Raw genomic sequence first — 15,978 nt, 5'->3', positions numbered from 1 at the left:
TCAAACTTTTTTCTACTGGGAATCACTATATTAGATTAAACACACAGTAAAAAAAGAATTTGCAATAGTTGATATTTTAAGGCTATGAGGTACAATAACCATAGAGTAGTGAAACGGTAATGTAGTAGTAGAAGTGAAACAACCAAACACCCAGGCTTTGAGAAAATCATTTATATTGTGACCTCACCTGGAATCAAATGCTTCAAATCAAAATCTTACACAAAGCCGCATGATTCAAGCCCGCCACCCACGGCTTTAAAGAAAAACACCCTGCTATTACGTCACCTTATTATGCATTGACACTTATTCTCATAATCAATATTAATTGTTAAAATACCTTTGACATTGTATTATGTCAGCCATCATTGAATGAAAACAATAAGAAACCAAATACAATTATTTTTTTCAATTGCAGAACATAAAAATTCACCCAGAAATAAATTCAATTCTGAACTGCAAACTAAATTTATATCAAATGATTATAACATCAATAAATTTCTAGTGAGTGAAGAGTAAGTATTCTAATTTTACATCTAATTAATCTAATTTGTACTAATTTTATTTCTGTTCGATTCAATGAAGATGTTCAAGAAAAATCTCCTAGAAAATGAAAATGGAGGCAATTAATAAAACCCCTACTAAAGCTAACGATTAAATTAGCTGTAAGTTGATTACAACCCGGGAAGAAATCTTACCTTTTTTTAAACGCACTTAATATTTTTTCAGTGGAGATCAATTATTAAGACAACAGTCCTCAGAAGTATTATGCTGTAAAAATAAATCTCACAGCAGAAAACTTTCAAATAAAATTAAAGTAATAGAAAATGAAATGAGAAAGAAGGACGAAATTATCGCAAAGCTTTGTCTGAAGTATTTGCATTTAAAGAAATCAAAAGAACAACAGGTATTACGTTATTCTAGTGTTGCGGCAACTCTTGCATCATACGGAAGCAGGTGATATTTGTTATATAAACATGATTATCAATATAATTACACTATTATCGATATCAAGAGATGATGATTCAAAGGTTCAATTACATGGGTAACCAAGTTGAGTTAATCGACTTTAAAGTTACATACATATCCGATTATAAACCCTACATAACCATTTTCAATATTTTCTGTATTATCATTTTCTAAAATGATCCGTTGTTACAATTTCAAGAAAAAAAGGTTTTGTATGGCGGCAGGTGAGAGGCTGCGAATTTTTTAGCAAAAATAAAACCTTATTAATTTTTTTTTTAATTTTAATATGTTGAATGTTTATACACTTACCAATCATATGCAAAATGTCTCATTTGGCCCAGTATTCTTCCAAAAAAATACAAGTTTAACTAACGCTTGAGACTGGCATTCTGTCTTCGAAGACAGGCGAATAAGTTCGCGTTTTTTATATGGCCGGCCCTGTACGCCCGGACCATACGCGAACATATTAGCTTTGGCACAGAATCGGCCGGTGAACCGGGGTACAAGTCAGGCCAAAACATTCAAATTAGATACGATAGCTATCAAACTAATACCTATGTAACAACATTTTTTATACACTGGTTTAATATTATATTTCACTGATTATTTTTTTACTAAAATCAACAAATAATCTTGTTAAAAGTTCAGTAGGTAAATCTTCAATATACCAAAAAATTGTATTTATGTGTTTGCCATACAACAGATTTGCAACATATATAATTATGTAGATATTCTTCAAAAATTATTAGATATTAAAGTAATTCAATATACGGGCTGCACGTTATGATACGAGGGTGGGTCAATAAGTCCTTAGAAAATCCGACAGGTGGCGCGACTAGTACTGTAAGCGGTTTGTTTTCATGCAGCGGCACTACCGATTCAGTATGCTGCGAAGTTTCAATCAGATTGGTCGGGTTGTTGTTTTTTATTTTCGTACATTTAAAAAAAAAATTTGCTTGTTTACAAAAATGGAGAAAATTGAGTTTAGAGCTGTTATTAAACATTTTAATATAAAAGGGTTAACAGCAAAGGAAATAAAAAATGAGTTGGATTTAGTTCACGGCATATCTGCTCCTTCACTTGCAACTATTTATAACTGGTTAAATGAATTTAAACGTGGTCGTACATCAACAAAGGATGAACCACGCTCAGGACGTCCTGTAGAGGTGACTACACCAGAAATGATCAATAAAATCCACGATATGGTGTTAAGTGACCGAAGATTAAAGTTGAGTGAAATAATTGAGGTTACAGGGATCTCAAAAGGTAGCGTCATTTCTATTTTACATGACAAATTGGGCATGAAAAAAGTTTCTGCAAGATGGGTGCCGCGTTTGCTCACAGTCGACAATAAACGCAATAGGGTGGTGGCCTCTAAAGCCCTGTTGTCGCTCATGCAACGCAATCCGGATGAATTTTTTCGTCGCTTTGTGACTGTAGATGAAACATGGATACACCACTATACTCCCGAGACGAAAGAACAGTCAAAGCAGTGGATTGCGAAAGGCGAACCATGTCCAAAGAAGGCGAAAACCGTAAAATCAGCTGGTAAGGTTATGGCTACTGTATTTTGGGATGCACGTGGAATTATTTTCGTTGACTATTTGGAAAAAGGAGAAACAATAACAGGGGATTATTATGCATCTTTATTGGACCAGCTAAAAAACGAAATTGAAGAAAAACGGCCTCATTTAAACAGGAAAAAAATCCTCTTTCATCAGGACAATGCCCGTGTTCACACATGTTTACGATCAATGGCTAAAATTGAAGAATTGAAGTTCGAATTGGTCGACCACCCACCGTATTCGCCAGATTTAGCCCCCAGTGACTTTTTCCTTTTCCCAAACTTAAAAAAATGGCTAAGTGGACAACGTTTTTTTTCAAATGAAGAAGTCATCGATCGGACAAATGCTTATTTTGAGGACCTTCCGAAAACTTATTTTTCTGACGGCTTAAAAAAAATTGAGAAACGTCTAACCAAGTGTATTGAGCTCCAAGGAGATTATGTTGAGAAATAAAAAAAAAATACAAAAATAAAAACTGTTTTAATGCTTTTTTCTAAGGAATTATTGACCCACCCTCGTAGTATGGTCAACCAACCACGGTTACCGATCAATGATATGGACGAAAGAATTGACCCAAGTTGCTGGATTCGGTCTCGGTGAGGTCACAATACATTTATGTTATTTTGTCAAAGCCTGCGTGTTCATGTGACTGTCTCACTGGTACTACTGCAATACTGTTACACCACACCACTGACAAAGAATAATATAATTTTTATCAATGTTTCAGAAAAAGGAGTACGATGACCTATTAATAGAAAATGCTTTCTTAAAGCAGAGGATATTGAAATTCGGAACGAGGGTTGTATACGTGAAGAAGAAGTATTGATGATCAGAAAGTATTAAACGGCAAAAGTCGACAGATTAATAAATTTATTAGTATAAATGTATAATGGTTCATTAAAACTTTTTCTTGTTGATGTATTGACAAACAGTTGTGTCAGAATACTAATTATCCCGGTATAATAATGTATTTGTAGTTGTGCAGGATAATGCTAAAGCTTTGTGTGATACCTCTCTACATGAAATAGGATTTTTTTTTAATGTATAATGTAAAAATTCAGATAAAAATACTTTGTAAAATTTAAACACACATATTATTTTGTGAAGCCAATATAATAGTGAAACAACATATTTCTTCACATTTCATTGCAGTTTATTATCGTAAAACATTAAACAAATTATGGTAAAGATTGTAAAATATATTATTACATATAGATATACACAAAATATGGTAATAATATACATAAGTTATTTTTAAAAGATCTTATTCAATTCTACTTACATTCAAATTTGTACTATATAAACTTAACACACATACATAATATATTTCAATATTTATTAAGGTAACTTTGACTATAAAAAATTAGTCATATTAGGTATACCATATTTAAGAAAATTAATATTTTTTATTCAATACTGAAAGTAGTCCAAACTAACAACATTTATTACTCCTGACATCAGCCATGTTCATAATATTAATTGAAATCACAAAAATGGTAGCCATATCTTAATAGAATTTGAAATACCTCAGATAATATAGTTATTAGTAAATATTTACGAGAAGAACACGTCGGTTGGTAGATTATTGTTAGGAGCGGTCATCACGAAAGCGTATAATGTGTGTTCAATATCACTCGGTCCAAGATTTTCTCTATGTTTTTTATTTTTCTTAGACATTTATTCAAAATTGTGTAAAATATATTTATTTGCGAAAAGGTCTCTAAAAATGTATTTACTGGAATCATTCTACAGTGGCAACATATGTGTGGCAAAAGGGATTCGCAGTTGTATTGGTATTTTCGTACCCACTGTAGAATGATTTCAGTATACACATTCCTATGAGTAATTCTGCTAATAACCACCTCCAAAAGGGGTTGAATGAATGGCTAGCGATCTTTGCTTGAAAGTAGTATACTCGGTATTGGAGGAAAGTTAATAAATAATATAATGGTTTAACAAAACAATAATAATATGAGTTAATTCTTAGTAATACACGTTATTTGGTTTTTGCTATATATACAAACTACACAGTCATGTTATGATATTAATATCTATATAAGAGGCATCTATTTCCAAAACCCAATATCCACAATTCAATACAGGTGCTTTTTGACTTAGGAAGCCTCGTTTTACAATATTTCACGTTTGGGATTAAAAAAAAATTTAATGTTATTTACGTTTTTTCCATCGAAATGTATTTTCAAGTTAAAACAGTATGCATATTTTTATTACCCGGAAAACCTTTAATTACAATTAAATATAAGCATAATAAAATTTAACATATCTGCATTAATCATTTGTATTATTTTAATAAATCGGTTTCTGTTTTAGTGGGTTCTGTAAATTATAGTGATGTGAAATTACATAATATAATATGTACGTATTAAATATTCAGTTTTGACCATATGTGGACACCAGTTTTTGGAAATAGACATCTGCTGAAACTGAAGTTTATATCAATTCATACATCACATAGAACATATAATATTATTTTATGTACGATAGGGTGCACGCATAGAAACATAACATTGAAATAACATTATTTAACAGAAATGCGACTTTTAATTTGACTACTTAATGCATTTGTAGATCGATCTACGTTTTTCCGAAACTAACTGAGAGAAGACTTTGTGTTTTCTTAAATACACATTATGCAATGGCGCTTCATCCAAAACTTACTCAAAACACCATGAATTGACATATTTGGCTAAAACTTTTATTATTTAAGTTGATGGTTAAGTGAAAACCAAGAGCGCGATACATTCAACTCACGGTGGGTACAATGGAATAAAGACGCTGGCTTTTTTTGCTCCTTAGGCTCCACTCTATAGAAGAACGTTTTCTTCAATGTCTTTAGCTAAATAATATTAATAATAAAAACATTGTAATGAAATTATTGATTACGGGTGATCGCAAGCTGTTTTAATTAGTTTCCGCGGCTGGAGATGGGAGATGTGCGGAGATAAGGTTGCTCAATAGTCACGAACTGTCGTCAGAGTAATCTTTCTTTCTCTTCCGGCGCAGCCTCTTCCTCTTGACGACACTCGGAGCTCCTTCGTCCATCTGATGACCCACCAGCATGGAATCGTCCGGCGTCTGATGATGCTGCACAAACATTAAAACACAATAATTATTATCATCATCCAAGAATTGGAAACTGACCTTACATACCTACATTTAAACACCTGCATATCTACTCCAACATAGCACTCCGAAATCATTAAAAATAGTGATAAAAATGTTATGATTTATTCCAAGAATTAAGTACCTCGGGGTATAAAACGTTAAAAATAATAGGGTGTCTAGGAGCCGTGCTAATTTTATTAGGTAGAGGCTAACAACTACAACTCACGCAGTAGTTTGGAATACTAACACTCACATCGCGACACTAGCACCACAGCTGCACTTCAAATTATAGTACAGATCGATAAATTAGAGGCGAAAGAACTCAACCGCAAAGTATCATCCATAATTTATATGTAATTTTATATAAGCTAAGTTACTAAAACTTTTGTAAAATGAAGATTTCACATTTGTTGACTAACAAAGATGCATTCACATTCCATGTACAGTGAAACCCCGATTCTACGGTTTTCAAGTGACCCTGAAAAAAAAACCATAAAAGCGGGAAACGATAAATGCGGGACATATAAATTTTTTCTTTTTTAAAAAAAAAATCGTTTTTCTCCTGGATTTTTTTCGACGTCTTGAATTATTTTCAGTTTTTCAGCTAGAGTTCTAGTTTTCTTCATGGAGGGCATTTTATAAAAAATCTTGATAAGAGATGCGAGGCAAGCCTGAACGCCGACCGACCTGCGCAAATAAAGTGACGCGACTGAAAGGTCTGTATATATGTATCATAAACAATTCTACGAAATCGATATGAAAAATATTCAACAAAAACGGTCAATCGGGATAATATTTGTGATGGGACCATAATATTTAGACGATAAATCGAGGACAACGATAAATCGGGGAACGGTTAATGTGGAATTATTTAACATTGTTCTTATGGGTGTTTGGCGGGACTTTCAAAAATGAGCGATCCGTACGGGAAAACGATTTATACGAGAACGGTAAATCGGGGTTCCACTGTAACACATAACCCCATTTATTTACAATAGTATGACTACGCATAGGGCCCTTAAGCTGTATTAATTATTTATCGGAGAGAAGTATACATTACATTTTGCACCAAAGCATCATAAATCTAACCATGAAAATTAAATCAAAATTATCGGTATAAGCGCAATTTGATGAATGAACCCACTTTTAAAGATGTTCAGGAGAGACAAAAAACCTTCATACATACCATTTGGGCTTGCTTTGGCGTAATTCAAATATTTCTTCCACTATATGGTTCATATGTGGTTTTGTTTACAACAAGTAGTATATTATATGCATGGTTCATATACGGTATTGATTTATTTATAATATTATAAGTCGCATCTGAAATTTTAATTCATAAACTAACGCGTCCCGCCACCTTTGAAAAAATGTATTCAAACAATTTGGCTCTTTCACGGTATTAAAAGTACTTTATACGAAGAAAAATAATTGATGATTCTTGGTTTTTGACTTTTGGAGATCTTTCGATGGCAGTAGGGTGGAGGTAGGCTGTTAAGATCTGCCATAAATTGCGCACATTAAACTTTGTTGGTCATACGTATTTGTTTTCGTTGAACTAAGACTACAATTTACAGATGGTGTTTGTTAGTTTTTAAAAATCAATTAAACCCTACCTAAACCCAAACATAATAGTTTTAGTATATTTTGGGCGATACGATAAAATTGTGCACACTTTTTCATTCATACTTTTTCGTTGGATTAAGAATACATATTACACATATTGTTGGTTCATTTTTTTTAAATTCATTAAGCCCTGCCTAAACCAAACTATAATAGATAAAATATATTATTCTATCTATAAAATATACAAAATTATGTATGATTTAATTGCATAATTTTAGATATTTTATAGATAGACGAGTATTTTGTGACTATGATAATTATAGCTTGGTTTTCGCAGGGTTTAATTGATTTTTAAAAACTAACCAACACCATCTGTAAATTGTAGTCTTATTTTAATGAAAACAAATTCGTATGACTGACAAAGTTTAGTGTGCCCTATTTATGGCGGATCTTAACAGCCTCCACTGTTCGATGGACAGTCTAACCCCCGTTTCCGACGGTACACCGGTGTCGCGCTCGTATATAATAAGGAGGCCTTTGTATTATGTTTATGAACGCCCCAGAGCTAATGAGTCAACGTGTGTCCGGTACACTTTTTCGTCGGCCACTACATTCTCAAGCCGATATCGATCTCGCCGATACACTTGTTTTTATTACCGCAGCCAGTTTTATGTTCTAATTTATAACGCGAAATTATGCATTGACTCATTAGTTCTGGGGCGTTCATAAACACAATACAAAGGCCCCTTTATTCGAATACAAAGGCCTACTATATTATATACGAGCGCGACACCGGTGTCCCGTCTGAAACAGGGGTAATACTCGACAATAGCAGAATGATCTAATATAGCATTAATTGAAATCTGAAAATTTTCCATAATATTGGTCCAATGTAGCAGCGTTTCCTGAGGACAACCAATAAACGTATCCGCAGTGCAATTTAATGGAGCAAAACATGGTATCAAGCGTTGGGCGCATGGGAAAGCTTCAATTGGCCAATTACCTTGGAGGTATGTTTGAGCAGTTCAGAGCGACAGATGAACTTATGATCACAGAGGGTGCAATGGAAAGGTCTTTCCTTGAGATGCGCTCGCTTGATGTGGAAGTCCCATGCCGAACGGATGTGGAAAGTCTTATTGCAGTACTCGCACTCATACGGCAAATTGCGGCTGTGCGACTGGAAACAACACAATATTGAAGAGCTGATGATAAAAATGAGCTAAGTGCAAAGGTAAGGCAAAATTTCCAATTAGTATACTGCAGTGATTAGGAAGTATGCTGCTAGGTATTCTGCGTATAAAAAAATTCAAACATCTACTCAATTTCATGCGATATATTTTCATTCTGTGCCACAGTGGCGAAGGCTGGAGGTAGGCTGTTAAGATCTGACATAAATAGTGCACACTAATCTTTGTCAGTCATACGTATTTTAAGACTACAAATTGGAGATAGTGTTAGTTAGTTTTTAAAATTCGATTAAAACCTGCGTAATGGATAATAGTCAAGAAATATTCATCTATCTATAAAATATCTAAAGTTATGCCATTAAATCATACGTAGTTTTAGATATTTTATAAATAGAAGAATATTTTTATCTATTATGGTTTGGTTAGGCGGGGTAATATGAATTTTAAAAAACTTACCAACACCATCTGCAATTTGTACTCTTAATGGTGATGAAAATCATTAAGTATGTATGACTGACAAAAGTGAACACTATTTTTATCGGATCTCCATAACCTACTTCCACTATCATGGTTTGGTTAGGAAGGGTTTAATTGAATATTAAAAACTAACCAGCACAATCTGCCATTTGTATTCTTAGTTCAATGAAAACTGTATTATTAGTATTAATGATAAAGTTTAGTGTACACTATTTATGTCGGATATTAACAGCCTACTTCCACCCTCCGCCACTGCTGTGCGATATTGCGAAGCCTCCTGATGGGGGGGGCATAGTCTCAATAGTACTTTTAAATAAATTTACATTGTTTTAGATTATGATAACTTAAATTTAATATAAAAAAATATTCATTCAATGTCACTGTTTTACGTCAACGTAAAATATAATTAAATATACTTGGTTGGTTGGATGACTTACCACTTTGAGATGCCTCGTCAGACTAGAGTTTGTGGGATAACGCTGTTTGCACATACTGCACTCGAATGGCTTCTCTCCTGTATGCGTCCTCTCGTGAGCCACAAGGCTGAAGCCCTGGTAAAAAGTCTTCGGACAGTAGCCACACTTCAGACTCTTTCCTTGCAGAGGTTTCATGTGCGTCCGGAAATGAATCTTTAACAACAGTTCCGAACCGAAAGACTTATCGCACGCCTGGCATGGGAAATTCTTCTCCTCTAAGTGCGTTGGCATGTGTCTCTGGAGACTGTGCATGAATTTGAAAGTCTTCGGACACTGGCTGCACATGAATTTGTTATCTTCGTTATGCGACAGCATATGAGTGTGCAAATATCCACCGTTTAAAAACGTTTTATTACAAATATGGCACTGACGAGGTTTGGCAAAGTGGAGACGTGTTCTGTGATTCTGCATGCTTTTTCTTGTCCTATAAACTTGCTTGCAAATATCACATTCAAATGAATTATTCCCTTCTTCGTCCTCTTTTTTCTCAACGTCTTTTGTGTCAGATTTAACAATCTCCACGGGCGCATCGCAGTCTTCGGGTTCTGGCGTTTTAGATTTCTTAGGTCTGCGTCTCGGCGCCTCAAGATCGGCGACATTATACGGTTTCCCATGGCTGTGCCACTTGTAGTGAATTAAAAACCGCTTGGGATGCTTAAAGATTAGCTGACAGTGTGTGCAAGTATAAAATGCCGGAACGTTGTTGTTGACAGTTAATGCCTCTTCGCTTGTTTTGTACTCAATGGCCTTCAGCGCTTCGCCGTAACTGGCCGCGGCTCCGTGATCGAGAGGTCCGTCCTCTGACCACTTATTGAATTTTTCCGAATCGCGTAAAAATCCGTGCTGATCTCGGACGAAGGGATTTTTATCGTCGACTACATTTATGTCGTCAGGGTAACCTAAGTTTTCGTATTCTCTTCTGACCCGCGATAGCACTTGTTCATCTTCCAAATCGTCAAACATTTTAATTCTCTGCAAACTGTCAAAAAACACGATCGATATTGTGTTTACATGATTTTATTATTAATAACTAACTACTCTTCGCCTGGCATGGTTTTATAAAAAATCGTGATTTTTTATAATATTATACTTTCGATGCTGTACTCGGATTAATAATAATAACAACAATCTAATCAAAATTATTTCACCAACAACGGGTTCGATGATCAGCTGTCAGTTGGTCATAGACTAATATACTTTTCAGTTGGTTTTGACATTCGTTTTGTGTTGTCTTCTTTCTTTTCATTAAATTAAAATGAATAATCTTGTTTTGTTGTTTATCGCCAGCCAAGTATTTTCTATTTTTATTACATTAAATTATCATTACTATATTAAAATAATTACTTACTATAATAAGAATAACATATATTATAAATAGTTGGCTGTCACATGTACCACCCATCCTCTTTGCTAGTCACGATTTTCCGGTTTCCCATAAAGTAGATCGATTGATTGTCGACTCACGGAACCCTTATGCCAGCGCTCCATTGGCGAGCCAAAAGTCCGACGACAATAAAGCCTCCCCCACACCAAAGCGAATATTCGCGGCGAATATTCGCAGCGAATTATTCGCCAATCAAGCTCGTATTGGCTTACGGGACAGAGCACGCTTGCGCGACCGCCTTGCGTCTTGAGTGCGAATTTGCAGCGAATATTCGCTGCGATTTTCGGGAACTCTGTCGACAGCGAATTTATTCGCGGCGGACAATTTCGCCAAGGGAATTAGTAAAATCAAAATGGCGAAGACATTGAGCAGCTGATCGAGTTGGTCCGGAAATATCCAATCCTTTATAATTTCTCTGACAGTGACTACAAAACATGAGAAAGAAAGATAAGATATGGGATGAAATTGGCAGGGAAATTGTTGAAAATGGTATGAAGGTCGTCATAATAATATCTTTTATCTTTGTCTAACCAAAGTATGTAAAGTTTTTTGACAGGATGAATACGCTATTATAAATAAATAACTTTAATCTAAGGTCCCGATATTTAAAAAATACATATTATTAATTTGCGTCATGCACAGCCTTTAATAACAGAAACTTTATAACTTTGATTGTTAGGGCACTGACAGTTCTAACTTATTGCGATCGTTTGACGTTTTGGTTTCGACTTTCGAGCAGTCATATCAATAATGTTATAATTAGGTATCATTTACAATACCTACTTCAATCATATTCGGTATCGGTCACGTAAATACCCATTTTATATTCGTTGATAATATTTTTTTAGGTTAGATAGGTAGTCTTTAAGATTATTTTTTTGCATCTAACATTATGCAGCATAGCATTTCTATTGTAGCTAAAGATATAATATACATATAGGTAGATAAGTAGGTACTCCATGTCGTCATTGTGGTATTTTGTAAGGTTTTAGACCAAAAACCTTACATACTACTTACTATCGGGTTATTTACAGTAGGACATAGGTACCTAGGTTGTTTGTTTTTTGATCTCAAGAGACCTCAATCACAAAAACGATATTATGTACCTATATACCTACTAGGTATATATTTCCTTCATTATGTATAGGTATATTGAGCTAATAAACTGGTTTTGCCCAGTGCCGACCGCGAACCAAGATAATATCTACATGTTCCATGTACCTACCTAACATAACCAATGTTTTCTGTTTCACATTAATTTGTATACCTACCTACAAACATTTTAAACTTAATTGAGATGTTCTTAAACTTCTGTTCATGTAATATTATGTAGGTAGGTATATCTTGGTCTGCATTAGGCAATAAGATTAATAATTTTATGTGCATGTAAATATAAAGGTCAGGTACCTCCTCTAAGTACATAATATTATATTATCATCATGGATACCTACCTGAATGATGTTGGAGATATACTAATGCTTTGTGATGAATTTAATTTTAGCAAAGATCTTCAACCTTTCAACGTAGGTACAAAGCACCAGAAGAAATTAAAAATGAAATCCCCGGCATTAACAGGAATAAAATAATATTTCATCATCAACATCAGTCGGGGTCATTCCACTGCTAGATGAAAGCCTCTTCTAGCTCCTTCTACTATTTTCGGTCTCTAGTTCTTCGCTGCTACATACTTTTATTGTACTTCACGTGAACAAAGAGATCAACTAAGTGAAGTGTCAATCAACAAAAGTGGCATTTGTGCACAATGTTAATGAATTTTCCAAAACATTAAGTGTGATAATATAATATACAAGGATGAATAAGGCGTGGGCGAGGGCCAAGGTCCATTTTATGATTCCTCTATTGATGTACCTATTTTTATTAAGAATAATGTTTGCCGTAGAATGGGGTGAATACTGAATAGACCCTTTTTAAAATTTCTATTTTTCTGCTACACATTATTCGGACAAATATGAATGACTTAAAACCTGTTTCTATGGACATAATCATACTCTAAAATATTTTTCAACTACCATTTATTATCAAACAGCCAATTTTGTGTGATGTCTCTTTCTATCCAGCGTTGGGGTGATTATAGACATGGCGGGTGGATAGAATCGAATAATGGTAATTTCCTAATGTTAAAAATGTAATTAAGTACCTACTGTACATTACAAATTTATGTAGGTACATTTAAGTATGTAAATCAAAATCAAAAATATAAATTTAAATGTTATACAACACAGTATTATGTAAGTATTTAAAAAAACATATACTTACATAAACATCTATTTATCCAAGAATTATTTGATACTTGAATCTGTATTTTATATACCATATTCGATGGATGTATGTGGTGTATTTTGTAAAATATTTGGTATGTATTTATTATTTAACTAAGCGTATTTAATTTGCTACGTGACCTGTAGCTCTTTTATAATCACAAATTATTGTTGAATGTTCCGAAAATGAGTTTATGTGCCGAAACAGCTGTCAAGGTAAATGACTCATTAACAAAAATAACTATATTTCAAAACCATTATAATCCATCTACCATATAAACACCATTTCAAGTAATAAAGAAATAAAAAGTCACCTAATTAAATAATATTATACTAGAAAAAATATACTATCTATATACCCACTTAATTTTCATTTAAAGTTGTAAAACGCCCGGTTACTAAATAGAGGAAGGACAGAGTCTTCTGGCACGACCGAATCACATTGGAACGGTGTTATTGTCATTTGAAAGTAACAATACTGACACCTAAATGAGTCGCCTGCACTGCCAGAATCATCTGAACCCTGTCACCTATCTATATACAATTTATTGTTATTTTTTTTCATATTTGTCCATTTTATTACAATATCGTGTTACTTTTAAAGCTCATTGTAATTCTAATAATTATATAAATATTTTTCTTGTATTCTGTGCAAAAATGATTATTAAAACTTTCTTAACCTAAACCAAGTATTTTTTATTGAATGATCCTGCAAAAAATTCAAGTACAGTTAAGTGACATATTTTGTTTCAGTGTATAAGCCATAAATAAATATACATAAATTATATTTAATATATACATGTATACTGTATGTATAGCCACGGTTGGTCTTGCACTTGTTGCTGTAGCTATGCGATCTGGTGTGGTCCATTATCCAAAAACACTCAATCACATCCCTGGTCAAACAGCGGGCAGCCGTGTAGTGAGTCTGGCTGGCCTATGGTGGCACTAGAATGATTTCAATATACACAGTCTGTTAATTTGAATATGTTTTCGACTGAAAGTTGTAAAAATATTAGAAATCAGGATTTAAATAATTAAAAAACTGTTTCATTAAATATCATATTCATACCTATGCAAAATTTTGATTCCTTTGAAGTACCTGTACAAAATACGGATGAATATAAACCAAACAAAAATATTTGTTACTGGTACTGCCATAGTAAAGTAAAGTTTAACATACTTCCCTAATAAAACAAAATTCCCAATTCTTGTCGTTCTGTAGATGTTTCATTTCAGTTTTTACCAACGATCCACTAAATATGAATTGGTCATAAACACTCAAAGGAAATCTGGCACTCACTGCCAGAATGTCCATGTCAGACATGTCAGATACCTGCATAAAAATAAATGTCATGTTATGATATTTATTACGAATTTCACATTTACAGAAAATTTTCTGCGCTCATTTTTGAAAGTCTCCAAGTATGACGGGTATATTCGCACATGGGTGCAGTTAATGCACCCAATGATTTTCGGGAAACCTGCCCTTTCTTGAAGTCTGAAATTAAAAAATATTTTTACCGACACAAAATAATATTCCCGTTAAATTCTTATTGAGTAGGTAATTTACTTGTTGTGTCTATGCGCAGTTACTCTAGTTACATGACATGTACATTGTAATATTGTATAAATTGATCAGAGGGTATCAACACAACACTAAAGACTGTCAGCGCTGTATGGCGACTGTATGTAAGTATTACTAAGCACTGCTATTATAGCATCGGACACGTTTCCTATGCATCTGCTTACTGATGTCTGGCTCATTGCGCAGAAGACTTGGCCTACCCGTTTTTGGTACGCTCCCTCTGCGTAGAAACGCAAAATAGTCAAAACCTACAATTCAAATAACGGAGACATGTTATTTCAATAGCATATTACCTTCAAATCCTGTTAACCCTTCATGGTAAATGCTTATTTATAATATGTGCAGTTATGAAACTGAGTAAATCTATCTTACCTATGAGCCATGGCAATCTTGCCCTGTCATAAAGTAAGGTTATATTAAATGTCGATGTAATTTGTCGCACGCCATCTCATTATATCTTCAGCGTGTAATAAGCATTCAGAAGACGTGTACATTTTGTCAACACACAACTGTCACTTTGACATTCGTATATGTATTTAGTCTATGGCTGCATCCAATGCTGCCACCTTGTTTCAGATAATTAAAATACACTTTACGCAAAGTGGGTAAAAGTTGTAGCAATTCTGAAAGCGCTATAGTGTACGTGTATTTTTTATATTCAATTCATAAAAATTATAGAATAATTGGCGTAAAATATTAATAATATTTACAATTTTAAATCTGGCGCGTAAATAAAATTATTTAGTCTATGGCTGCGTCGCTGACGCTTTGGTGTGGGGCCAAACGCGAAATTCGCATCAAATCCAAGCGGTAGCGACAGCGATAGCGAGGGCGTTGCGAATTCGCTGCGAATATTCGCTTTGGTTTGGGGGAGGCTTAGTCTTCAGATTTTTCTACGTTCTGCTACTGGCCAACAGACGTTCAACGAAACGAGTATATAATTAATTTGACGAGTAAAACAGTCGACTTTGACAGCATAGATAATATACGTATATCTGACAGTTAAATCGTGATGGCGTTAAATGATACCGACGATTTATGTTTTTTGGGTTATTGGGTGGCAGATAATGTAATAACGAAGCAAAGGGTACACAAATACTGGGTGAAACATTGGATAAGGAAACGAACGACATTATCCCACACAAATTTAATACGAGAATTGCGTTTGCAACCGAGCGATTTCCGCAATTATTTGCGAATGTCGGAGGATGTATACACAGAACTGTATAATTTGGTCTCCCCATTTATTAAAAAAAAAAATACTATGATGAGGGAAGCTATTTCTCCTCATGATAGATTATGTGCAACCCTGCGATTTTTGGCTGCCGGCGGAACATTCACTGACTTGCATTATAGAACTGCGA

The 15,978-nt window shown here is 34.1% G+C and overlaps 1 protein-coding gene and 1 long non-coding RNA gene across 9 annotated transcripts; both read right to left on the bottom strand.

Annotated features, from left to right (window-relative positions):
• Positions 1-3,719: 3,719 nt before the first annotated feature.
• LOC147063601 (uncharacterized) lies at positions 3,720-10,544 on the bottom strand. Of its 2 annotated transcripts, XM_085960051.1 has the most exons (3): positions 9,325-10,544; positions 8,227-8,400; positions 3,721-5,636 (listed from the first exon to the last, which is right to left on the bottom strand). In XM_085960051.1, exons 1-3 carry the CDS (start codon positions 10,324-10,326, stop codon positions 5,511-5,513), a joined length of 1,302 nt encoding a protein of 433 aa, XP_085816177.1. In that variant the 5' UTR covers positions 10,327-10,544; the 3' UTR covers positions 3,721-5,510. The 2 variants fall into 2 exon arrangements, with proteins under 2 accessions (XP_085816178.1, XP_085816177.1); XM_085960052.1 differs by lacking the exon at positions 8,227-8,400 and having other exon boundaries at positions 3,720-5,636.
• Positions 10,545-12,658: 2,114 nt separating this feature from the next.
• On the bottom strand, positions 12,659-15,148 carry LOC147063600 (uncharacterized). 7 transcript variants are annotated; one of them, XR_015072102.1, is made up of 3 exons: positions 14,908-15,148; positions 14,210-14,362; positions 12,659-13,974 (listed from the first exon to the last, which is right to left on the bottom strand). It is a non-coding gene; the product is annotated as an uncharacterized LOC147063600 (long non-coding RNA). The 7 variants fall into 7 exon arrangements; XR_015072100.1 differs by having other exon boundaries at positions 14,099-14,362; positions 14,987-15,146; XR_015072097.1 differs by lacking the exon at positions 14,210-14,362 and adding an exon at positions 14,416-14,527 and having other exon boundaries at positions 14,987-15,128.
• Positions 15,149-15,978: the final 830 nt, after the last annotated feature.

The sequence above is a fragment of the Rhyacophila brunnea genome, unplaced genomic scaffold (assembly GCF_057557595.1).
Source record: "Rhyacophila brunnea isolate RB1 unplaced genomic scaffold, BYU_Rbru_1.0 scaffold_9, whole genome shotgun sequence".
NCBI lineage: Eukaryota > Metazoa > Arthropoda > Insecta > Trichoptera > Rhyacophilidae > Rhyacophila > Rhyacophila brunnea.
The sequence above is the reverse complement of the archived record's forward strand: the minus strand, read 5'-3'. Positions and strand labels throughout refer to the sequence as shown.

Bases quoted from the DNA above. Each gene is read 5' to 3' on its own strand.
- LOC147063601 (XM_085960051.1), bottom strand. From the start codon at position 10,326: ATGTTTGACGATTTGGAAGATGAACAAGTGCTATCGCGGGTCAGAAGA. The intron at 8,401-9,324 runs GTAAGTCATCCA...TGTTGTTTCCAG, and splicing joins TGACGAGGCATCTCAAAGTG to TCGCACAGCCGCAATTTGCC. The intron at 5,637-8,226 runs GTAATTGGCCAA...ATGTTTGTGCAG, and splicing joins TGCTCAAACATACCTCCAAG to CATCATCAGACGCCGGACGA.